Here is a 23,381-nt window from a genome sequence, read left to right on the forward strand (position 1 = left end):
AGGTGGGAATTGCCAAAACTCTTAGTTTCATGCACCACATCCTCCTATCAATAGCAGGAAGCTAAAGCAAGTGACCCGTTTCCAAATGCAGCAGGGTATTCATCCCTATTCATTTGCGGTGGGGGGGGGAAGGCCCAAAAAAATGGTATTTTAAATGTAGGCACTGTGGTCTGCAAATTATTTCTAAGATTGCTCGCAGTCTGTCATGCGAGACACAGCTGCATTGTGCCCCAGCCGAGATCCGGGGCTCAGTGCATCTGCCAGGGAGCTGCCGTACAGCATCGCGGCAGCCATTTTAAGAAACCCTGGAAGAGAGAAGGACTGCAGTCGCACAGTGGCATGCGTGATCTGGCAGGGGTAACTTGAATTGTACAGTTGTTTTTGTTCAAGGAGGAGAGGATTTTAATTGTTTGCTATGGTGAAAAAGAGTAACTTAAGTTTCCTGGAGTATTATTACAGCAATGAAAGTCAACTGTGCCACACAAAGCTTTTTCTTAACTACAAAACCAGCAGATTTGGCTTAGGAACCTTTTGTGTCCATTTCAGGTGTGATCACCACTCAGTTGCAGAATGAACCTGCTCCTAATTATATTAAAGAAATTTTTTTCACTTGAATCCCAGCCACTATCTTTTGGATGAAAGTCCCTTCCCCTAACTTACTATTCCTTTTCTAGATTAGCATTGCTTTCAGAGCATCAGCTGCATGAAGTGCTGTAACTCCAAACAAACCACAAACCCAGTTAGCAGCAGCAATGCTGCTGGACGAGAACCCAGCTGTAATTCAGGAAAGAGACAGAAAAACCACCCCCGTGACCCTTAGTAGAAAAGTTGTGAGCAAACAAAACCCGTGGTATTTTGACTTACCTTTTCTGGAGAGAAGGGTCATGAGGAGAAGTTCAAGGCTTTTTTTATAAAACACAGGGGAAAAGAAAAAAAAAAAAAGACCAAACCAAACATCTACAAAAGAAACTAAAGCAATCTTTCACATGCAGCACAGAGTAAGTTTCAAATAAAATGCTCTGGTGGATGGCATTTAAACCAACACATCTAGCCCTCTTCCTGAAAGAGGAGGGAAAGTAATCGTGCCTCACCTCACCTTTCTTTCCAAAGCCTTACTACAGCTGTCATTTTTTGTTGTTAGGGCCTACATTACATCACATCATGATCACAACCAAGCTACTGCACCATTTTCCAGCAATGGTTCTGAAAACAAAATGAACTCCCACTCTAACCGAGTGTTTCCCCTCAACAGAAAGCAGTACAAACTCACACCAACCATAGAAATGTACCAGTTTTATTACAAAGATTCTCAAAATTCAAAATAAAAGCATCTTTAAAAAACCACAATATATTTCCCCCCCAGACACAAAGATACACTGATCTCTCTCGCTTCACATACAAACACTGAAGAGCGGGAGTGACACGTCACTCAGATTCAAAGAGACTAAAAAACTCACGGTGGAAAAAGGAAAAGAAGTATTTAAAAAAATAAAACATTTTAAAAATAACCTGTGTTAAGTTAGCAGCATTATTAGAGTTGAAACCATCAGCAGCGCTCCGTGGGAGGTACAGATCCTCTTATGGACAGAGGAATCCCCCTGAGAAAGGAGAGCAGCGAGTCAAAACTGCCTGCAAAACTTCTGCAAAGCATTTCACCAAAAGCTCATCTAATGATCAGCTGTACAAAACGAGATGCAAAAGAAAGGCCAGTTCTGTTCACAAAAGAGCTTTGGGTGTGAGATAATGCATGGGAGTAGGAAAAGGAGTAGTTATAAAAACGTACAGAGCCCCATCTGCTGTTCCCTTATAAAGATAACAGCTCAGACAGCTGATAAAAAGGTTTTCCATATTTACTGGCCTTGAGAGCAAAAGAGAGGAAAGGTTCAATTTGAAAACATTTGTAACTTCACTTCAGAGAAGAGTTTTTCAGCAAGCAACACACATCGACAAGAGGTTTCAGCCAGGCTCTGTTCGGTCTGGCCTTTAGACGAGTTGGGAGTTTCTGCAGTGGTTTCAGCCTAGGACACAGATCAGTACTGAGAAAGCACATTACGGCACATGTAGCCAAGGGCAGAACAAACAGGAAAAGCAAAGCAGGCGGCCAAATGGGCAGTAACTCACTTCCCCCCCAAAAAGGGGCATAGGTATAGAAAAAAAGGTATAAAAATTTCATCCCTTCTCTTACTTGAGATGCATAATGCTGCCACACTAACTGGATCTGCAAGATCTTGGAAAAATGTTAACCACCACATTAGGGTGATTTTCGTTTTGCATTTTCCAGATCTGCACCTGCAGGGCTCTTGGGCTGATTCACTAAAGCGCTTTTCAGATTGCTTTTAAGCTGCTTCATCTCTTTCCACAAGTTTGCTGCAGGGAGGTAGCCAACTCTATTCAAGAACTGCACTATTTGACCCTGAGAAGCGGCACCAGCTTGCAGTTACTTGCCATGGTGGAATCAAACTGAAGACCAAAGGAATAGTCTCTCACAGGCTTCATTTGGGAACTCGTATTCTCCCACAAAAAAAAAAAAAAAAAAAAAAAAAAAAAGAAAAAAGAAAAAAGAAAATTGATGGCCATCTTTCCACCTAACCTGAAATGCAGATACTACTTCTACTTAAATTATTCTTTTCCAAGGGTGGTTATTTCAGAGGAGAGAGTAAAGAAAGGAAGTGATTTTTTTTTTTTAAAGACACACTAAGGAGGCAGTGGAAGGCAAGAGTGAAACTTCCCAGTCACCAAATCTGGGCAGTGCAGGTCTGTCTACTCCGCAGAATCCTCCCTATCTGCTCCCAGCGGAGTGCAGCAAGGAATAATTTACAGTTCTCAAGTCATTTATATATTTATATAGAAATATATACAGAAACATATATAAAATATAAATCCTGTGGAATGGGAGGCAACCAGAGAAGCTAACCTACGACAACTACGCACTGACAGGTACTGTCCAGCTGCAGCCATCTTAGGTGGATTTTGTCTCTTCCTTCACCCTGTGGAAGCAAGCAGTGAAGAATTTGGTTTTAACAAGCAACTTGGGCTGTGCCCAAGCTTTAACAAGAAGCTAGTTGCAACCTTAAAAATGCTGCATATACGGCCCGTCTTCACCTGAAACTTGTAACATGTTACTGAATGAAGGCACCATATTTTTAAGCCCTTTTCCCTGAAGGCTCTCACAGCACTTTATCAGGTGTGCTGTTCTACACATGCAAACTTCTTCCCATTAAGAGCCCATGACAAAGCCATCCAAACTACCACGTCTCTCCTTCAACCCCTCAACTAGTGCAACATCCCACCAGGGGCACGGGTAGGTGCTCAAGGAAGTACAGGCACAGCCATTTAATCAACATGCCAGGAGACAGGGCTCACCCTTTGGGTTCTGCTTTCTCCTCTTTTGCTTTTTCCTCTTCTTTCTCATCTAGGAGAAAAAAAAAAAAAAAAAAAAGACACGCAGTAGTACAGTAGGAAAGTACATGCCAGGCAAAGTTCCACAGAGCTGAGAGGGCTTTTAGTCCTAGCTCTCATGCGTACCTTTCTTCTCCTCTTCCTCCTTTTCCTCTTCTGTTTTCACACGCTTAGCTTTCTTAAAGTTGGCAACATTTTTGCGCCCTCCTTCCCCTTCATCTTCAGAGTCAGAGAATTCTTCATCACAGGATATTCTCTTATCGGAATTGCGGACTGAGTGCAAAGAAGACAAGAGGTTGTTTCAGCAGATTTAGAAGTCAGGAGACACCAAGCACTAACTTCTCCAAGTACGTCTACACACCAGAATGAATTAACGAGCCTACGTAAGTCAGAATTAGGCCATGATAAAAACACTGTCTTTCTACCTGCCGTATCTTTTAACTCACCACTCCTAACTGCTCATGCCTAAGATCCAAGATCACATGTACAACTTGGATTAGGTACAGTGTGATGTCTAGACTTGACAGCATAAGCAGGTTAACCAACCTCACACTGAGAAAATCTGTCTGCCAGATCTAAAGGCCATCAGCCAATCTGGATATAAACTAGCATTTTCACTGTGGAAGACAACTTCTGGGATCAAACCTGCCAGTCTCCCAGAAAGTATTCTGTCATAGCACCTACATCACAGGAACTGTTTAAATTCTCACATTAAAGCATAGGTTCTCCCATTATGGAAATCATCTGGCAAAAGTGCCGTTTCTCCAAGGGAAAAGAAATCTATCAGCCCTGCAATGCCTAGCATCATTGCTTTATCTTACAAAATCAATCAGGAAGGTGGGAACAGATTCAAATTGAAGGACTCCAGAATAGAGATTTACCTAAATCACATATCCTCCTCTCTTTACTAAGGTAACTCAGTTTAGAGTCTGCATGTTTCTCCAGCTAACTGATCCTGTTCAGCTTTGGCACCCACAGGCTCTGAACAGTATGCTTCCCAGCCAGGCAATGCAACTACGCCAGAGACAAGCACATACTTGAAATGCGTTTCTCAGGATCTTCCTCCTCTTCATCTCCACTGTCTTCCTGAACAGCATCCTCAGGAATTGGCTGCATCTGGACACCAGGGGCATGAGGCAGCATGCGCAGATTCTCAAAGAGACGCTGCCTAGAGCCAGCCAGGAAAGGAACACCTCCGTCAGCAAGATGCCGCCCACGGCTGTGAAGCCCCCAGTAGAAGGTGTCAGTCTCGCAAAGAGGAACAAACACTTACTTGATCTTCTCAAGATACTCATTGGTATTCTGGTTAGTCATGTTCGAGGGACTGATGTGGAGCTTAAAGTCTGGTCCAAAGTACTCAAAATAGTCATTATATGGAAGTTCTGCAGGCAATTTAAAAAGGAATAAACACCAAATTACCACTGGATGGGTGACGAAATACCACAAACACATTGTACTTCTACAGAAAAGCACAACTGCATTTACCTAGGCATAGGGCTCTCCTAGCCCAAATTCAGATGAAAGCAGACAAATTAGCAACAGTGCAGTCAAAGCTTACTTGGCAGTTAAACACTATCAGTGCACACAGAAGTTTTCAGAAGGTCATCTCATTTCAGCAAGTCAGCAAGGCTGCTGGGTACCTTTTGCTGGAGGGGAGAGCTACAGGACTAGAATGCAAACAAGAACAGCTACTGCAAATCAGGGAATCCAAAAGCTCTTCCACAGTAATAATCAAGAGCTAATGAATCATCTTAGGGTTGCTACCTCTCCCACAGCAACATCATTTCCCTGAGCTCTGTTTCTAGAGTGTCATTGTCCCTTAGTCTTGCTTCAAAGGCTCCAGGGGAGAATTACCATTGGGAATTTCAGTGTCCAAAGCCACAGCAGTCTCATAGGTCCAGCATCTAGCCACGTTGCGGATCGTATAGCCACCTCCTCCCAGCATCAGCATAGGCAAATTAAAACTTTTTACAAACTCCACACACTTGGCATGACCTGCAGCAAAAACAGTGGGGGAAAAGGTCATAGCCTCATGGCAGAAGAGGAACAAACTTTTCAATGAAATCTAATTATATCAGTTATGCCTGTTCAACACAGGCACTGTACAGTAGGTACTCTTACCTTTGATGGTCAGATTAAAACAACCCAGCCTGTCCCCTGACAGAGAATCTGACCCACACTGCAAGACAACTGCGCTAGGCTGGAACGTCTCCATCACTTTAGATATCACCTAAACAAGAAACCCGTTGTTACACACTCTCCACAGGACAGTGTCACAGCAACACAGTAATGTCCATGTTAGCAAGTGACATGAAGACATCCCTAGTGTTCCCACAGCTGCTGACTCCCCTATATCGGTAACACTGAGGCTCTTGCGAAGAGAAGCTTACTGACAACAGGCTGCAATTGTTAGGGAGGAATACAGCCCCTGAAGAATCTTTTCACGGAAGACTGAATCAATCTCCCCAGAGAACGGCTCCATGAGCCACCCAGTGACAAAGTATGATCCACAAAGAATCACTCAGCAAAGATGTCTTCACTTACCGGCTTGAATATTGCTTCATAGGACTCATCATCAATTCCGTCCCGGAGAGGATAGTTGACAGCATAGTACTTGCCTTTGCCTGCACCAATATCCTATTAGAGTGAAAGACAGGAGAGACCACAAGTCACCAGAGAACCAACTGCAACACATAAATTGTGCTCCAAATTAGGAAGGGAAGTCTGGGATTCCATCAGTGTAATCCAAATGTAAGCCTAGGCTCTTACAGACAAATACTGTCCTGGCAGAAGGCAGCAAGAGTCAGCTGACTAACAGCAGCTTATTTGGCATAATTGGGTGCATTTGGCCCTCAGTGTTCAGAGAAGAAAAATCTACTACTACATGTTGCTCTGAGCGCGCAGGCTCTCATTTCACTGGCAAAAGCCACTTTCTTACACAGCAGTAAAACTGGCAGCCAAAATTCTAGTTCCAAGCCTGTACACTGCAGAGATGCACAGCTCAACATACCAGTTTGGGCTGACTGTGCAGTCTAGTAACTGAAGGAATCTATTTTTACTTTAAAATAATATATATATATATTTACGTTTCCATTATCTCTCTCACACCCAAGTGTTTTCTTAAAAATAGTTATTTCCTTTATGGTGCAGAGTGGCTGCACCAGGGAAGAATGCTGCAGCTGCACGCAAGTTCACATCGCCAGCACCAAACTCTGGGCAGGGCTGAAAAAATACAAGTCACAATTGGAAGACAAGAGAATTTAGATCAGAAAAATGTAATTCCACTAAAAAGCATATAAAAAAATGTAAAGAACCTTTCACCCCTGAGAAGAGCATTTTGGCAATGTCAGAAGTCACAAAGTGAACCACACCTGTATCTAACCTGAAAGAGTGCCAGTTAACACCACGATTCATTAACATGCAGAACTGACTCACAGGAGGAAATGCCAACAAGATAAACCAACACACACAGAAGTACTCCCTCATAAACTTTCACCCAAAAGCTTGTGCGACCAAGCTTAGTTTGCAAGTAGCTAGAGATGACCAACGTGCCATCTTGAGAGTCACTTTTCTGAGCATAATCCCACCAGAAGGCTGAGACACTGATATCAAAGCCTTGGTTTTATTACTACACAGGATCACAGGAACAAAGCACCCACTCCAAGAGCCGAGCCAGCTGCCTCACACCTTTGCACTCAGAAAAAAGATGCCACTTTGAGAGCAGAAAACCCCAGGAGAGCAGTGATTTTAGTTAAATTAGTATGACAGCAAACAGATGGAAAAGACCAAATTTCAGAGTAATTTTCTGCTAAGCCTTCATTCTCACCCGTAGGTCCCCTGTTCCTGGGAAGTATTCTCCATACTTATGAAAGGACACGGTCATGACACGGTCTGTGGTATAAAAGGCTTCCTCCACACCATCTCCATGGTGAATATCAATGTCAATATACAGCACTCTCTGGTGATACCTAGGATCAGAAAGGAGTCAAAATACTGCATTTCTTCAGAGCAGAAACTGCCTTCGCCTGCAAAGCAAATGGGAGGAGAACAAGGAACTTGGTGCTAAGTCCCAGGCTGCCCAGCTACCGGGCAGCTCTCTCACCAGAGTCTACAAGCAAAAGTGCAGCAGAGAACAGACATGTGCCTTGGTCAGCAGCAGAAAAGAACCACAGAGGAAAATAAAGTGGCTTTTGCTGCTGCAACTGATCTTTGAAAGCAGACTCAACTCAGTTTATTCAGATTCAACCAACAGACTGCATTTTTATGTCCTAGCCTCCCATTGAGGTTTGCCTTGAGCCAAAAGCAGTCACGTATTACAGCTGTGCCCCCTTTTCCAGGGTGGGTGGTAGAGAGAAGGACCTAAGAGCAACCACACAATACTCCAAGCCTTCTGCCTCCTGCATAGTGCCACCTTTAGACATACCCCTTCAGGAGAGAGGGCACCACAAAGATAGCTGATTAAGCCCTCCTGGGAAAACACAGCTAAAAAAAAGCAACAAAAAGAAAAGACTGGGGAGAAAGCACTAAGGACTGAGAGGAAATGCAGCAGAAAGGACAAAAAGGGGTAAATAGTACTGCCCGTACTTTAGGAGCTCCAAGATAGCTAAGACGATATCGTTAACATAACAGAAGCCAGAAGCCTCTGACTTCTTAGCGTGGTGAAGGCCTCCTGCCCAGTTCACAGCAATATCTGTCTGTTGCTTGTTCAGCTTCACAGCACTGGCTGTTGGGAGAAGAATTACAAAATGTTAGCACAAGAGCAAAGGCCCCATGACAGAGACTGAGGGGTAAAGTACTGGTCCCTTACGATCACATCATTGCTTATGTGTGCGTTTGGGTACTTTACAGAGCACAAGCCCAAGGGTTTAACACTGGATGTCTCAACAAACTAACAAGAGCCAAAGGAAGAGAAATGCAGGCTCTGTTTTGCCTGCACACACTTTCCACTGCTTCTCACTTTTGCCTCAGAGCATGAAATCTGCACAAACAAGTCCACAGCATTCTAGCTGGGGTCACGGTTGAAGACAGTCTAGATTTCTCAGTGCCCTGAACAAAAGATTTTAATGAAAGGTTTTATCCAACGTATATTTAGGTCATTCACTGAATATGCATTTAGGCAAAGGAAGTTCTCTTCCCCCAGCCCCTTCATAAACTTTCTGCAAATTCTGCAAGTCTCCTGGGATCAAAACAAATGATATATTCTGTGGAATCAACAGCCGTGGGACCAGAGAGCATAGAGCTACTTCAAAAAATGCTGCAGTCAGTACTTGTACGTACTGCTGAACTACGTTACAGGAAATAAAGACTTCTAGATGTCATTGTGGGAGTAGCAGCCACAAAGCTTTAACGCCTGTGTACCCTAACACAGTTCCGCAATACCAGTCTTTCTGCAACAAAGTATTTGAAAATAGTGAAAGCATTTAAAATGTTCCAGCTTTCAGGGAGCTTATTGAAACCTTTCAGGTTCTATTTTGCCTCATGTCCAGAGACAGTGGCTTTTTGTTAAAAACAACAGATAAAGTAACCCTTTTCTTTCCTTTCCAGGTTACGCCTGCCCAGAGCAAGGTTTTTACAACTTTTTTTTTTCTGTAAAGCTCACGTTGATTTTTTTATTAAACCCCTGTTGCTGCTGCGTTTTTGTTTTAACTATCACTGGCAATGTTGTTATACCACTTACAGAGTCCTTCACATATTCAGCAAAGTAACCCAGACTAATGAAGATATGCTTAACAAATGTACAGGGATCTGTCAATATGCAAGGCTTGAACCCTCACATGGGAAGAAATCTGGATCTAATTATTAAGGAAATCAGAAATAGGTTCACAGGGCTTCCCCACCACCACCCACAACAATTTATTTCCTAGACAGAACTACATTACACACATCTGCTTAAGAGAAAAAGAAAAGAACATACGACTTGTGAGCTTACCAACTGAGCCTCCAGCAGAGAGCTGACAAAACTCAAACAACCCATCAAACACAGGGCAGTCTTCCCCAACATTAACTTGAAAAGAATACAACAGAGTTTGTAAGACAAAACTACAAATAAATGGCAAAGCTTATACCACCAGTCTGATTTAAAAAGCTAACCAGATAAGTGATCAAAAGTTTTAAACAACAAAATACCATGCAGAAATAATAAAACATTAAGGTAATCAACCTGAGGATTGCCTGACGAGGCAAAAAGGTTGTTGCTGTAGGGAAGATGCTCCTGACTTGTAAGAAAACAGGAAAGCAGGTCCCAGGAGCTCTGGCGAAAGTGGCACGCCATCTACCGGGGTGCGCTACATGGGATCCCGAAACCAGTCAATCGTGTCGGAAAATGAGTGGGCAGAGAGGAGATGCTATCAGAGCTGTGTAATACCGATACACGTCCTCAGCAGCAACTCAAGTGGCGCTCGTTGACGTAGCACACTGACAGTATTCTGCTCTGCTCCAGCAGCACATGCTGGTCACCACGAGCACACGCAGGCTGTGCAAAATGGGGGCCAGCACCCCTCGCTACCCCACATGGGCCACGCTGCAGCCCTGCTGCCTGGGCACTGTGCCTTCTGAGGGGGAACATTGCTGTTTCTGACTACAGAGCTGACACCGAGCTCCATTACACAACCCCACAGCAAGTGGGAAAGGTTTTTGCTTCTGTTTCCTGCTGTATTGTTGACGAGGAGTTCAGAAAGCAAACACTGCCAGCGCTGCAGGAGAAAGTGGGGAGATGGTAGATAGTGGCGCATACTGGACCAGAAGTTTACATCTACATCTGTTTTGTTACACTTTGTACATTCCTTTTACTTCACATTGGACAGTCAGTTTTTAAGTTCTCAGCAGTACTGTAGTTTCAGCCTGGATAAATTTCTACTGTAAACTGTTCCACAATTACAAATAAAAACAGTAACAAAAGACTTGTATTGAATCTAGATTTTGCAAGCTTTGGTTTAACAAACAAACAAGCAAAAATCTGTATTTTTTTAACAACATCTGTAGAATGTTTACTCGTGTGCTTAATGAGAAAGGCACAAACAGCACAGTTCTTGCAGCATTAGAAACTCATCAGCACACAGTCTTCACAAAGACTGTGTGATAAGGGAGTCTGAATGGTCCCAGTTCGGGACAGGGATCTCTGAGAAGGACAATACCCATCAGGAGACCCAGAAGGAAGCAATTGTTCCCACTTTCCAATTGTTTCGGCAGGGCATGGCAACTGGCGGAGTTTGAATAATCAACTCAAAGAGGTGGTGGGAAGCTTTCCCTGTTAAGCGAGGAGAATTTAAGTCATCAATTTCTGCATGCTTCCCATTACAACAAATTAAATTTCTTGCCCTTTAGGTTATAGACTAGTCCTCCCAAGCCCTCAGGCAGGCAACACGGCATTAGCAGAATGAAATTAGAGACTGTTCATTAACTTTACTCCCCCTCAGAACTTTGTGGGCTGCTCTGACAGTATTTTGAGGGCATCCCTCTGCTATACCTGTCAAAGGCAGGAGCTGCTGGGTAAACAGAAGCCACTTGGGCTTTTTCCCACCGGGAGAGTCAAAGCAGCTAGGACTACTAAGGAGGGATATTAATAATAGGGGTCAATCATTTGACTATAGGCATAAAGCTCTGGTGGAAGATGAGAGGCAGATGCTCCTTCTTCTTTGCAGTGGGTGAGGAGCTTCCTATCTGGGAGAGTGCAACCAGAGAGAGCCCAGCATTAAAGGTGGATACATTCTTATGGAAATCGTAGCAGCTATCCTTCCCTCAAAAGAAAAGCTGAAGCACCAGGCAGGCTATGAAGACCTGCCACTGTACTTGGGAGCGGTGACCTTGTCTCCTATACCCCTAACCTCTGTTCTGAGCCTCCTGTGCTAGTTCTCTAGCTACACAGAGGCCACTATTTTGCAGGTCTCATTGAAGAAAAGCTCTGTCCTCCGCATATTTAAGATTCATTTTCATATTTTTGCCTCCTTCAGGTAAAAATAGTTCTGTGGAAGTACAGTACAGAAAATGTTGACTACCAGAGAAAGCAGAGTGGGTGTTTATGAGCTGTATATGCTTCAGGGGTAAACAGTTCAGTTTGTGTAAATATGGACTTTGGTACATGTCATTTGGTGTACTAAGGCATATCATTTACTGTAGGAAGTCTTTCAAGGTATATTACTCATGAACCATATTTACCATTCCTCTTACGTGCTTGTGCCTTAACATCTGTCCCCTTCAGCTCATACCAGATTTCCAAGTGCCTCTACTTCAGACTCCAGACCCATATTTCTTCTAAATTGGAGATTACACTTACTCCACATAAATGAACCCCATGGGCTAACAACTTTTTTCTGCTCTCGAGGATTGCAGTGTGCAAGACCAAAATACTGTTTAAATGAGCCTTGAGCCTTCCCCACTATTTGTCTATACTTGCTAGAAATCTAGTTTGCCGCAGTCATTGCCAAAGAACGTCAACTCAGAGTTGCAGAGAGACCAAAAAAAAGGTTTCTGTAACATTGAAGTCACCATTAAAGAGCCCTTCTGCAGACTGTAGAGGTTAGAGCAAGAGATTAGCTCACAAAATAAACCTTTCTAACACAAAGTGGACAGGTATTATCATGCATCTCAACCCTTCCCCACTCCCAAACAGCCACTGCCCTGAAAAAAACCTTCAGAGTTACTGCAGATTTTGGACACAATTGATGAGTTGGGTTTTTTTGTTTGTTTGTTTTAAATATACAACCCTTTCCCACCTCAATACCTCTGGTTAAAGATAAGCAATAACACAAAATACATGCAGCTCAAAAATGGAGTAGTTCAGTCATCTCTGAACCAGAAAGGTTTCCACCAAAACACAAGACCAAAAAAAAGACAGTGAGGTCAAAGGGTTTTTCCTCAGCTCTTTCAGCATATTGGCTTGAGAGAGGGACCCATTTTTAAAATGCTTGATTTACCAGAAAAATCAAAAACAAAGTCAGGAGAAAGACAATTTTCCACGGTTCTTCCTACTCTTTTTATCACAAACCTCTAAAGCTGGCCTAGGATTCCCAGAACCACAAATTTTAACATTGGCAGGAACTACAGCACTACACGCATAGCTTACATCTTTGCATCTGCTTGCTGTACTCAGACATGTTATCTGGGCGAATAGATCTCAGAAATTTTATGTAGTCATCACTGTGGTACTTGGTCATTTCTTCTGCATTTGCCTTGTGAGGGCGCTGCAAGGACAAAAAAAGAGCAAGGCTTGTTTTGAAATCTCTCTCTCCCTAATTCCCATTTCCAATCTCAGATTTACACCCAGGAACAGCAAAAAACTCAAAACAGCAGCATTAAACAAGAGAAACTTATTCTCAAAGGCAAGAACGCCACTACTGGAAACTGGAATGTATTACATATCTAGACAAAGAAAATATTGAAGTTACAGGGAGAAGAGCAAATTCTCCAGTCTCCAAAGCTTATTTGAAGCAAAGAACATCCCACCACAAGCAATCAGAAGAAAGCAGAAATACATCAGCACAACTGTTTGGTTTTTTTTCTCCTCTTTAGCTCATCAACAGAGAACTTCTGCATCTGGAGCATCAAAATTAAAACCTGACATGTGACTAAGATCTTTCATAAATATTTCTCTTCATGACCAGCCCTACACTTACATATATCTCCATCTTCCTGTAGAGGCCATAGTTCAGCAGCAGGTTGTGGGTCATCCGGATCCTGTGGGGTTTCATTGGATGTCCTTGGCCATAATAGTAGTTTCCAACATCACCTGGGAGCAGAAAGGATTTTGTTACACCAGAGAAAACTATTAATTCCTTCAAACAGAGTCACAGCCAATCCACAAAAGCCATCAGGTCATCTGTCATTTTATTTGTCCTTCAGCAGTGCATCTGTTCACAGGGGATAGGGTCTCTCATCTTGTTCACACAGCTATCTCCATGGATTCAGAAAAGTTCATCCCCGACTCAAATAAGACAGATATTTGGAAATCAGGATATGTCCAGACAAGGAATTTTTTAATGCCAGTTCTAGGGAAGGCAATCCAGGTAGAGTCTGAGCAACCAACATCACACTGCACAAGAGGAGGGAGCTCCAGCTTTCTTGGACAGGAGGAGCTTTGGGCACCACATCTGTGTGTCCTCACTCAGCAAATGACAGCTCTCCAATGTCGTCTCCAGGCAGTTCAGGTCCACAGTGATATCTCACCTTTACAGAGCTCACACATTTCACCAAGAAATGCAACCGCACTCTGAGCAGAAACCCGCAAGCCAAGAGGCATGCAAGTTTAATCCCGGCTCAGACAATGACTCATCAGATGGAGCACGTAGCCTCTTTGCCTCAGTTTCTTACTATTTAACTAACAGAAACAAGATACAAAGCAGCTAATTCTGTCAATACGCAAACACCAGCACAGCTGTAGTTTTACAGCTTCTCAGTCATTTTCACCCTTTATTATTGCTTGAAATCCTTCAGAAGAATCCCAGTCCCTACCAACCACATACCCACACAGATGCACCTGATGAGTTATCCTATGGGCACCAGCGTTAATGAAGTTACCTTCCTGCAAATATATCCCACAGGTCATCTCCCCATGTGGATTTTTTCCTACCAAGAAAAAGCTGAGCTCATGCTGCACTCTCCCACAGTAGGCACAGCTAACTGTCCTCTCCCAGAGTACTTATTTCCACGACACTTAGATATTTAACTTTCAGATTTCTGCCTCCTGCCTGATTTGGCTGTGAGATGCACAGACTCCAAAGTTGCCAAGAGCAGGAAACACGCAGACAGCCACATGCAGCAGCAGTATCGCGCAAGCCTCGTTTTCTTGGGAAACCAGACTAAGTTGTTCATGTAGTTGTACAACTCCCGATCAGTTTAGGAAGCAGGACATCCAATCCGGTCTGGCTGGTGACTCAGTTGGGAGTATTAATATTTCATCACCAATCTTAACATTCAGGAGAAACTGCTACTTCCTCACAGCACGCAGCTGTAGTTTTTCCTCCTGTGGACACAGCTCTATTTTCAGTCAAAGTAGATGCAAACGGTGCAAATCCCAAACCCAAACAACACTGCTGCTGGAGTTTACCTGTCCATAGCACTTTGGTGAAATGGGGTGTTCTTTGCACAAAGGTATTTTACTGGGGCAACTATCCCTACAGTAAAATCAGGTTAAATCAAGCTTTGGGGAACTCAGTAAGAGATGCTCAAGACCCTATCTAGAAAATACAAGCACAAAACTACATGAAGCTTTGAAAAATCATCATCATCTTCACCTCAGGCTGTCAGTGAAATGCCCTGGGCAAACGCTGACTTCCAGAGCCTGTTCATGTTCACTCTGCTAAACACATCCCACCAGGAGTCCTACAGACCAGCAGATGAGCTTGTCTGCTCATGGATGTCAGTGCAGATTAAGAATGCGTGAACTTAGCAGATACCTCTTCCTGTCTGCTAGGGTTAAGCAAGTCCCTACATAGGGAGCTAATAAAGGAGAAGTTACTGTTCAGGTTCAAACCCTTGCACACACCCTCAGCACCCCTCAGAATTTCCATGAAGGACCCTTACAATACACAATTACCTTTTCCCCAGCCTCTGCATCCCACCTAGACACTTCCCTGCAGCTCAGGTTCCTTCTCCAGCACAGGATGCCCTCCCACCATCTGAAATGCGTGGCTCAAGGAAGAGACCCACACGCCATCTGAAACAGTGCCCAGGGACCTCCCTTCAGGGACTTACTGCACTAGATTGCTCTGCTCTAACCACCCTGCATGGAAAATAAAAGCCCCTGACAAACTGGCCTCCCGCAACTGCAGATTATGCCTTTCCCAACAATAAAAGCACACTTTCACCCTAGGACACGCTGTGGATGTTTGCCAGCCACTCGTAAAAGAGCAGTGGAAAGAAGGCACTAAAACCTCACCACAGAGTAAATTAGCAAGGGCAGCTACAGACAAGAGCATATAACACTAACTTCATGTAGTTATTGTGCAATAAAGACTACAAGGATAGCATCACTGCTTAGCATTTTCAAACACAATTACTGGTTATTTCATATTTAAGACATCATCGCGTGCCTTTAAAGATTATAGCTTGTTCACAAACTGACAAGTTTCCTTCTGAACATGTTATATTCCAAGGACAGGGATAAGTTTGGACATAGAGACCGTGTTTTTCCAACACCCAAGTTGTGTGCACATGTATGGCATTCTGGCACTCCCTGCAAGCACTCTTCAAGTTTAAACTAGGCATTTTAGGGCCAGGGCTCCATCATCCCTTTGTATATTTTGATATGACGGGTGTTGGGCAGAGATCAATTGTGTGGTGAAACTGGGCTCAGTTTAACTGCACCCAGAGCTCTAATCCAGACTCCTCCTCGCCCTGCCCTCCCGAAGACACAGGCTGAGTCAGAGACCCCACAGGACTGTCATTGCGGGTTGCAAACGTACCGCTTAGATTTACTTCTCTAGAGAAATGAAAGCCCTCACTATATGCCCGACACATATGGCAGTTTAAAAGTCTGCTTTACTGCTTGAACACTGAGCACATCCCTTTACCAGGAAAAAGTAGCGAGAAAAAGTTTTTATTTGATTTCACAGACTAAAACCCACGACGAAATAGAGAATTGCACAATGCCTTTCACAGAGAGTGATCACAGACTCTATTAAAATGAGCTCGCCCATCACCGAGGCACCAAGCAGCCCCTCCAAAGGGGAGCCAGTTGTAAACGTGCAGAGGTGACGCAACTGTGATTTCTCTCACAGACTACGGGGTAGAAGTGGGCAAGCCGACAAGATACCCAGCTTGGGATTTGGCCAGCTCTAACACCCCGCTACTTCCCTACCCCAACGGGATGATTATATAGCCCCAAAGCAGTGCCTCCCCAGCCCTGTAACAGAAAAAAAAACCACAAAAAAACCCCACCAGTCTACAACCCAGCCAAGTTCAGAGCCAGAACTAAACAATGCTCCTAGACACAGGAACTCCCTACAAACAACCATGCAGTCTGTCTGGCTCCTAACGCCTTCGGGTTTGTCCCTTGCTTGACAGCAACACTGCTGACCTAAATGGGAGCTTCAAGAGTGCCTCTTCCTCTTAACGTGGCTCAAAGAGGCTTCATCTCCCACAACCCATCCTACCCCCCCAGCACGTCCCGGAGTGCTCCTCATCCTCCCAGAAACCTTCTTCAGCATCTCAGCACAGCTCTCAGAGCCTCTCTTGGCCTTACGCCCCTCTCCCTATCCTGGACCCTTCACAGCCTTTCCTCACCTCCAAAGTCCCTAGGTCTCCAGACCTCCCCATCCTATTCTACCACCCCATCTCCCCCAATACTGCTCCCCTATCTTTCCCCCCACTCTTCCCTTTCTCCCCTCCAGTGCTCCCCCACGTCCTTCCTATGCCCTCCGGTGTCCCCCATTCCCCCCGACCCCCCATCATCCTGCCCCCCCCTACCACTCCCTGCCGCCCCCCCCCAGGGCAGCCCCCAGCCCTCCCCTGTCCCTCAGTGCCCCCAGATTCCATCCCTCCATCCCCCAGCGCAGCCCTCCAGTGACCCCCATTGCCCCTCCCACCACCCTCAGGGCAGCCCCCAGCCCAGCCCCATTTCCCAGTGACCCCCCACACTACCCAGTGACCCCCCCCTCAGAGCAGCCCCCACCCCCCCGTCCTCCAATGACCCCCCCCATTACCCTCCCCCAGCCAACCCCTCACCCCCCCATCCCCAGTGCCTCCCATTACCCGCCCAGTGCAGCCCCCATTACCTCCCCCAGCGCCTCCCATTGCCCTCCTCACACCCCCCCCGCCCCCTCCCCCACCCCCAGCACCGCCTCCCCTCCCCCCACCCCCGGTGCAATACCCCCCCACCCCCGGCCCGGCGACCCCCTGTGGCCGCCCCCGTCGGGGCCCCGCAAGCCCCTCACCATCGTAGTAATAGCAGACTTTCCGCTTGGTCCCCTGCGTCAGCGCCATTTTCCTGCCTCCCCACAGCGACAGACCCTACCGCCGCCCCGCGCAACCCAACCCGGCCCGGCCCGCCCCGGGGCCCGGGCCCCGCCGCCCCACTTGCCCCGCCCCCGCACTGCCCCCGGCCTATCGGGGAGGGGCGCTCCGCCCCCTCCCGCCCGCCGACCAATAGGAAAAATGGCAGCGGCGGGAGAGAGCGGGCGCGGGGGTAGCTAGCAGGCTAGGCGGAGCGCCGGGGTGCCTGGGCTGTACCACCGCCGGCGGGGGCGGCGCCGTGCGGGCTGGACCATCGCTGGGGCGCGGGGGGCGGGCAAAAGGGGAGAGGGTCCAGGTGGGCGGGGCGGAACCATTCGGGGCGGGGGGTGGGGGGGCCACAACACCAGGTGGGGCTGAACCATCCCTGGGGGTGGGGGGGATACGGACACGGTAGAGGCCGCTACCAGCAGCCAGGCCCCGTCCCCGGCCTTTCCCACCCGGGGTCGGCGAGAGTGGGGCCGTGGGGGTCTCACACACCCGAGGTCGGCGTGAGAGAGACCTCGGTCCCCCAGAAGCACCCCGGGGTGGCGTTGGTGTGAGTCGGGGTCCATCCCTTGAGGGCATCACCCCGCTTGCCCCATGGCGGCCTGGCCTCCCCAGGGCCGCAGCGAGGCCCCGTGGCCACTGCCAGTGCAGAGGCCTTTATTTCCCCCAAAAGTTACTGGACAAGGTCCTGCAAACACCATGGGGGCAGAAAGAGCATCCCACGGCCAAGGGCTGGGGCGGCCATCGCTCGCGAGGAGGGGGTACCTCCCATCACCGGGGTGGAGGGTGTGAAGGAGGAGGCGAGGCCCAGCCAGAGGGGTGCAAGGGGGCTGGCGTGGACCCTGGGCAGCCTCCTGTGGGGCTGGCGGCTGGATTTGCCCTCAGGCACGCACAGGAACAGCATGGTGGGCACAGCCCCACCAGAGCCCCCCCAGCGCCAGCCCTCTGCTCTTTGGAGTCACTTGTCGGCTTTGGCCATCCGTCGCCTTCTTGGGGGGGTGAAATCTGCTGCTCCAAAGATTTGAAGCGTTTCAAATCTTTACTGCTGAGGTCCAGGCAGTGTTCACCAATGCCCCAGGGCGATGTGTATGGAGTCTGTGGGGACCTGGTGCAAGGGGGAGTGCCCCCGGGCACCCCAATGCAAGGGTGTCCCAGCTGCTGCTGGGGTCCTCACGGCTGCTGCTGGTACTGGCCCTCGGTGGCAGTGAAGAAGTCCTCCAGCACACTCTTCATGTAGTCAAAGGTGGGACGTTCCTCGGGCCTCTCCTTCCAGCACTGCATCATCAGTTCGTACAGTTCCTGCGGGCAGTTGTCTGGCTGCGGCATGCGATAACCACGCTCCAGGTTCTGTATCACCTCGGGGTTGGTCATCCCTGGGAGGACAACATGCACAGCACTGAATTTAGGTCACCCCCATGTCACAGGCAGCACCCTACATTTGCAGATCCCACGGGGATGTTTCTTTCCCCCCTCTATTGCCTCTGAAACCCCCCGTGGCTTTTGGGCCGTGGCTGGCCATGTGCATCGGGAAGCAGTCGAAACCATCACGGGCTGGCAGGGAAGGGAGCCAGATGGGGCGGCTCAGAGCGTGTGTGCGTGCGGGAGTGCATGCACACACTCGTGGGTGTGCGCTTGCGTGTGTGCGCGAGCCCTTCTGCCGCACAGCTGCTGGGAAATCCTGACCTGGATATGGGATCCGGCCGTAGGTGACGATCTCTGTGAGCAGGATGCCGAATGACCAGACATCGGACTTGATCGTGAACGTCCCGTAATTAATAGCCTCCGGTGCCGTCCACTTAATGGGGAATTTAGCCCCTGAAAAAACAGCAGGAGGGGAGAAAATAAAACATTACGGCTGAGCTGGAAACGTTCCTCTCTGTTTAACCTGATGTGACGAGTCAGCCTCTGTGCCTGCTGTATGCCTGGGGATGAGCTGGGTCTGGTGGCAGCCACCCCCCCTGCCCCCCCCCCCCCCCCCCCCCCCCGGCTGCTTGGCTGGCTACAGAGCCCCCGGCACGGGCTGGCACCCCTGCAGCGGGCCAGCATGCCTGTTCCTGCAGTAGCCACCAGATAGGGCTGTCACCCCACAAAAGCAGGGTTGGGTGGGCATGCAGGGTCCCACAGCCCCCCCTCCGATTCAGGGGAGAGAGATGGAGGGGGGAAAAGGACCACCGCACCCCCCATTTGCTCCCCTCTCCCAGGGCTGTGGGCAGTCCTGCAGCTCCCAGGGCACCGCGGGGACGCTCAGAAGAGGCTGGGATGGGGTGGGGGGTTTCCTCCTGTGGCCCCAAGCTGTGTGCACCCCAAAAGTGGGGCTCGGTGGGGGCACATATGGGGCCGGGGTGGTGGGAAACGCACCCTCGCGAGCCGTGTACTCGTTGTCCTCGATGAGGCGAGCCAGCCCGAAGTCGGCGATTTTGCAGCACAGGGTGTCCGACACGAGGATATTGGCGGCCCGCAGGTCGCGGTGGATGTAGTTTTTGGCCTCGATGAAGGCCATGCCTTCGGCGATCTGCGGTTTGGAATAATTGCAATTAATAGCCGCCAGCCCGAGCCAGGCAGCCCCAGCTCCAGCCCTGGCAGAGCCTTCCCCACCAGCAACCTCACGGCTCCGTCCCCCCTCACCTGCGCAGCCATGTCCAGCAGTTTGTTGATGCTGAGCTTGACTCCTTCCGAGGTCTTGAGGAAGTCCACGAGGCTGCCTGCAATGAAGGCAGCAGGTCTCAGCAGCAGGCAGGCACGCTGCCTCCCCGCTTGGCATCTGTTGGGGCTGGGGATCATGGTGGTGGGGTCACCAGGGCACTGTCCCCCACTGCAACACAGAACGTGGGGCTGGGCAGCTCACAGCCCCTGGAAAGGCAGGCAGGAGTGGGTGGGCAGGAGACCACCCTGCCTGCAAGGTCCTTTTCCCCCTGCCAGGGCTGACCCCCGAGCTCCCAGCTGGTGACAGAGCCGTGATGCAAAAGCGGAGTGCGAGGAGGCAAAGGATGCTAAAAGCAGCTCAATAAACAAAAGCCAGCACTGACCGCTGGACGGGAGCAGCCAAGAGCCAAAGGACCACGGCTCTTCACAGCCCCCAGCCACCCCCACCCATGGTGGGCAGCACCCAGGTGCCCTCACCCTTCTCCATGTACTCTGTGATGATGTAGATGGGCTCCTTCGTCACCACGGCGTAAAGCCGCACCAGCCGTGGGTGCTGCAGGTTCTTCATGAGGTTGGCCTCTGCCAGGAAGGCGCTGGGTGACATGCTGCCCTGCTTCAGGTTTTTGATGGCCACCTTGGTGTGGCCATTGTAGAAGCCTGCAGAGAAATGGGGCAGAGCGGGATGGGGGAGAGGGACCCCATCACCAAGCACGGCCGGGGGACGTCTGGCAATAGCGGTGCTGGTGGAGGAGGCAAATGTGGGGGCTGCTCTGTGGATCTAGAGCATCCAAACCCAAGACTGCACAAGTAAGAGGTGCTGGAGATTGCAAAGTTGGGCTGAAGACGGGCAGAGGACCCTCGCTCCCTGGAGGACTGTTGCAGTGGGGCCAGAAGACTTTTGGAGGCACTCACAGCTCTGTACTGATCACCTTCTGGGCAAAAACCTGTACCCGCATTTTAACCCACCAGGCAGATATTTTTACCTGTGGCTTTCAGCCACCAAGAGGAAAGGAAGCTGTTGGTTGCTGGGCTTTTAACTGCAGGGGCAGCTGGGGGAGCCAGGCAGCGATGCCAAAGCCTGGCTCCTGCTGGGTACCCAGAGAAGACTTTGTGGGACAGCCAGCACTCGTGGGAGCGAAGGCAGGGACACCGCTGGAGGGGAGCAGGGCAGCCCCGGTGCCTTCCCCACTCTAGCACCTGGGGAGCAGGAGGTGCTTTTTGTGGCTGGGTCGCAGCACGCTCGAGGCCCCGTACTGCCTGCGAGCCCCCAGCTGCTCCCAGCATCGGAGCGACAGCCACAACAAGGGCCATTTCCCGTGCGGAGCCACGTACGGTGCTCGCGGGCCCCATGCCAAACCCGGCAGCTGCTCTCACGGTGAGTAGAGCCCAGCTCGATGAGGACACGGTGCAGCCCCCGTGCATGCACACCTGCACTGGCACAGCCGTCCCGGCGATGGGTGCCTGCCCAGGCAGCGATGCAGGGGTCCGGGTGACCAGGGATGGGAGAAGGGGGAAGCTTGGGCTGCTGTGAGTAAACCAGAGCTGCCCCTGGGCTGCTTTAGCTGCTGGCTTTCATCCTTTTTCCAGGGCCCTTGTAAAAATCCAAAATCCCACGCCTGGGGCTGTGCTGGCTGCTCCATGCAAGACCCCAGCCGGGGACGCCGCGGGGCTCAGCTGGCGCTGCCCACACCAATGGCCTCAGCTGGGAGGAAGCACCCCAGTTTCATCCTGACTCACCCATCCAGACTTCTCCAAACTGCCCAGCTCCCAGCTTCTCCACCAGCTTCAGCGACTCCCGCGGCACCTCCCACTCATCTTGCCACCATGGCTTCTGTGGCTTCTGGGTCCGGCAGGGCTTGCCGAGGCGGGTGCACAGCCCGTCGGAGCTGCCTGCAGCGCAGGGGGAGGCAGAGCCAGTGTCAATGCAGGCAGAGGGCAACAGGGTGCCCAGCACAAGCTGATGACTTTGCTGGGGCACGGGTAGCAGCGTGCCCTGCTCATCCCATCCCATCCCTTCCCATCCCATCCCATCCCATCCCATCCCATCCCATCCCATCCCATCCCATCCCTATTCCATCCTCATCCCCATCCTCATCCCTTGCCTGCAGGCAGGATCAGCCCCTGGACCACTCGTTCCGCCCCCAGCCCCTGGACGACACGTACGTGTGTAATACTCCACCAGCTCGTGCAAGCTGCTGAAGGTGACGCGGGGGGAGATGTAGTACCCCCCGTTGTCCATGTTGCGGATCTTGTAGTGCTTCACCGTCTCACCCTGGTTCTGGTCGAAGTCCCTTACCGACAATGAGTAGGAGCCTGGGGAGACGGGGGGGACCGTGTGGGTGCGGGACCCCAGCACTCCTCCTGTGCTTCCCCAGTGCCTTTCCCAGTGCCCGCAGCAGGAGATGCCGGCAGGACCCGTGGGACGGTACCTTTGGTGGTCTCGCTCTCCCGGATGAGGAAGGAGCCGTGAGTGTTGCCTGATGCCAGGAGCTGCCGCTCCGCATCCTTGCGGCTGATGTTTTTGAAGAACCACCTGGGGACAGGGGGCAGAGTTAGGGCTGGGGGGGGGGGGGTCAAGCCACCCAGCGCTTTGGGGGATGCTTCTGGCACCTTCCTCCACCCTGCTGACATGGCTCCTGCCAGGGCAAGGCTCCTACTCAACCCCTACTCACGGCTCGGGCTCCAGGCTGTTCACCATAGCCACGAAGTTGTAAGGGATCAAACCCTCCTGGCCGGTGGTGAGCGACTGCGCCTTCCACCACTCCCCGCTCCTGCAAGGACACAGCGAGGTGAGACCCCACCACCACCACCAGCTGCCAGGACCCCGCACGGACCCCCCCCGACAGCACCGGGATGCCGGCTGGGGAGCCGCGGGGTCGCGCCGGCGTGGGTGCTGGGACACCATCGGCGCTCGCTCACTCTTCCAGGATGCGGAGTTTCTCGCCCTTCCGCAGCCCCAGGTCCCCGTCGTGCTTGGGCTCGTAGTTGTACAGGGCCACCACCAGCTTATCTGGGAGGACAAGCGGAGGGACAGGGGGCTGGTGGCCAAACGGGGGGGTTTGTCCACAGCCACCCCCTGCCACGGCCGGACCTTACCTTGCAGGGGGGAGCATGGCGGAGACGTGGCCTCGTAGGACACCAGGGGGTCGTGCACCTCGGAGCCGTTGCGGATCAGCCTCTGCCAGGGGACGAGGAGCCCGGTGAGCCCTCGCCTTCCCGGGATTTGGCCATCCCACGGCCACCTCCGGAGGCGTTCGGCTACCGGGATGGGGGACGGGGTGTCTGCTCACCCCCTCCTCACCTGGCGCTTGCTGTCGGGCTCGATGGGGTAATTGCAGTGCTCGCAGATGTCGATGTTCTCGATCCAGTCCTCGTCGTAGTCCGAGCTGCAGCAGCAGCCCATGGTG

The 23,381-nt window shown here is 50.0% G+C and overlaps 2 protein-coding genes across 2 annotated transcripts; both read right to left on the bottom strand.

Moving 5' to 3' along the window:
• Positions 1-1,453: 1,453 nt before the first annotated feature.
• HDAC1 (histone deacetylase 1) lies at positions 1,454-17,401 on the bottom strand. The gene is made up of 14 exons (XM_075047307.1): positions 17,268-17,401; positions 13,011-13,123; positions 12,461-12,578; positions 9,329-9,403; positions 7,984-8,122; positions 7,226-7,367; positions 5,944-6,036; positions 5,521-5,629; positions 5,254-5,394; positions 4,673-4,781; positions 4,437-4,567; positions 3,526-3,672; positions 3,364-3,412; positions 1,454-2,987 (listed from the first exon to the last, which is right to left on the bottom strand). Exons 1-14 carry the CDS (start codon positions 17,314-17,316, stop codon positions 2,960-2,962), a joined length of 1,443 nt encoding a protein of 480 aa, XP_074903408.1. The 5' UTR covers positions 17,317-17,401; the 3' UTR covers positions 1,454-2,959.
• A 934-nt stretch (positions 17,402-18,335) lies between these two features.
• LCK (LCK proto-oncogene, Src family tyrosine kinase) lies at positions 18,336-23,381 on the bottom strand. Its single transcript, XM_075048712.1, has 12 exons — positions 23,276-23,381; positions 23,071-23,152; positions 22,894-22,984; positions 22,647-22,745; positions 22,404-22,507; positions 22,138-22,287; positions 21,712-21,864; positions 20,452-20,631; positions 19,957-20,033; positions 19,690-19,843; positions 19,015-19,146; positions 18,336-18,704 (listed from the first exon to the last, which is right to left on the bottom strand). The coding sequence occupies exons 1-12, from the start codon at positions 23,375-23,377 to the stop codon at positions 18,502-18,504; spliced, it is 1,527 nt and encodes a 508-aa protein (XP_074904813.1). The 5' UTR covers positions 23,378-23,381; the 3' UTR covers positions 18,336-18,501.

This window comes from Buteo buteo, chromosome 16 (genome assembly GCF_964188355.1).
Source record: "Buteo buteo chromosome 16, bButBut1.hap1.1, whole genome shotgun sequence".
Lineage (NCBI taxonomy): Eukaryota > Metazoa > Chordata > Aves > Accipitriformes > Accipitridae > Buteo > Buteo buteo.

Coding starts and splice junctions, on each gene's coding strand:
- LCK (XM_075048712.1), bottom strand. CDS start 23,377: ATGGGCTGCTGCTGCAGCTCGGACTACGACGAGGACTGGATCGAGAAC. Junction 22,288..22,403: donor GGAGAGCGAGACCACCAAAG/GTACCGTCCCAC, acceptor CCGTCTCCCCAG/GCTCCTACTCATTGTCGGTA. Junction 19,844..19,956: donor TGCTGGACATGGCTGCGCAG/GTGAGGGGGGAC, acceptor TCCAAACCGCAG/ATCGCCGAAGGCATGGCCTT.
- HDAC1 (XM_075047307.1), bottom strand. CDS start 17,316: ATGGCGCTGACGCAGGGGACCAAGCGGAAAGTCTGCTATTACTACGAT. Junction 5,395..5,520: donor TTTTAATCTGACCATCAAAG/GTAAGAGTACCT, acceptor TTTTTGCTGCAG/GTCATGCCAAGTGTGTGGAG. Junction 4,568..4,672: donor GAGTATCTTGAGAAGATCAA/GTAAGTGTTTGT, acceptor GGCTGGCTCTAG/GCAGCGTCTCTTTGAGAATC.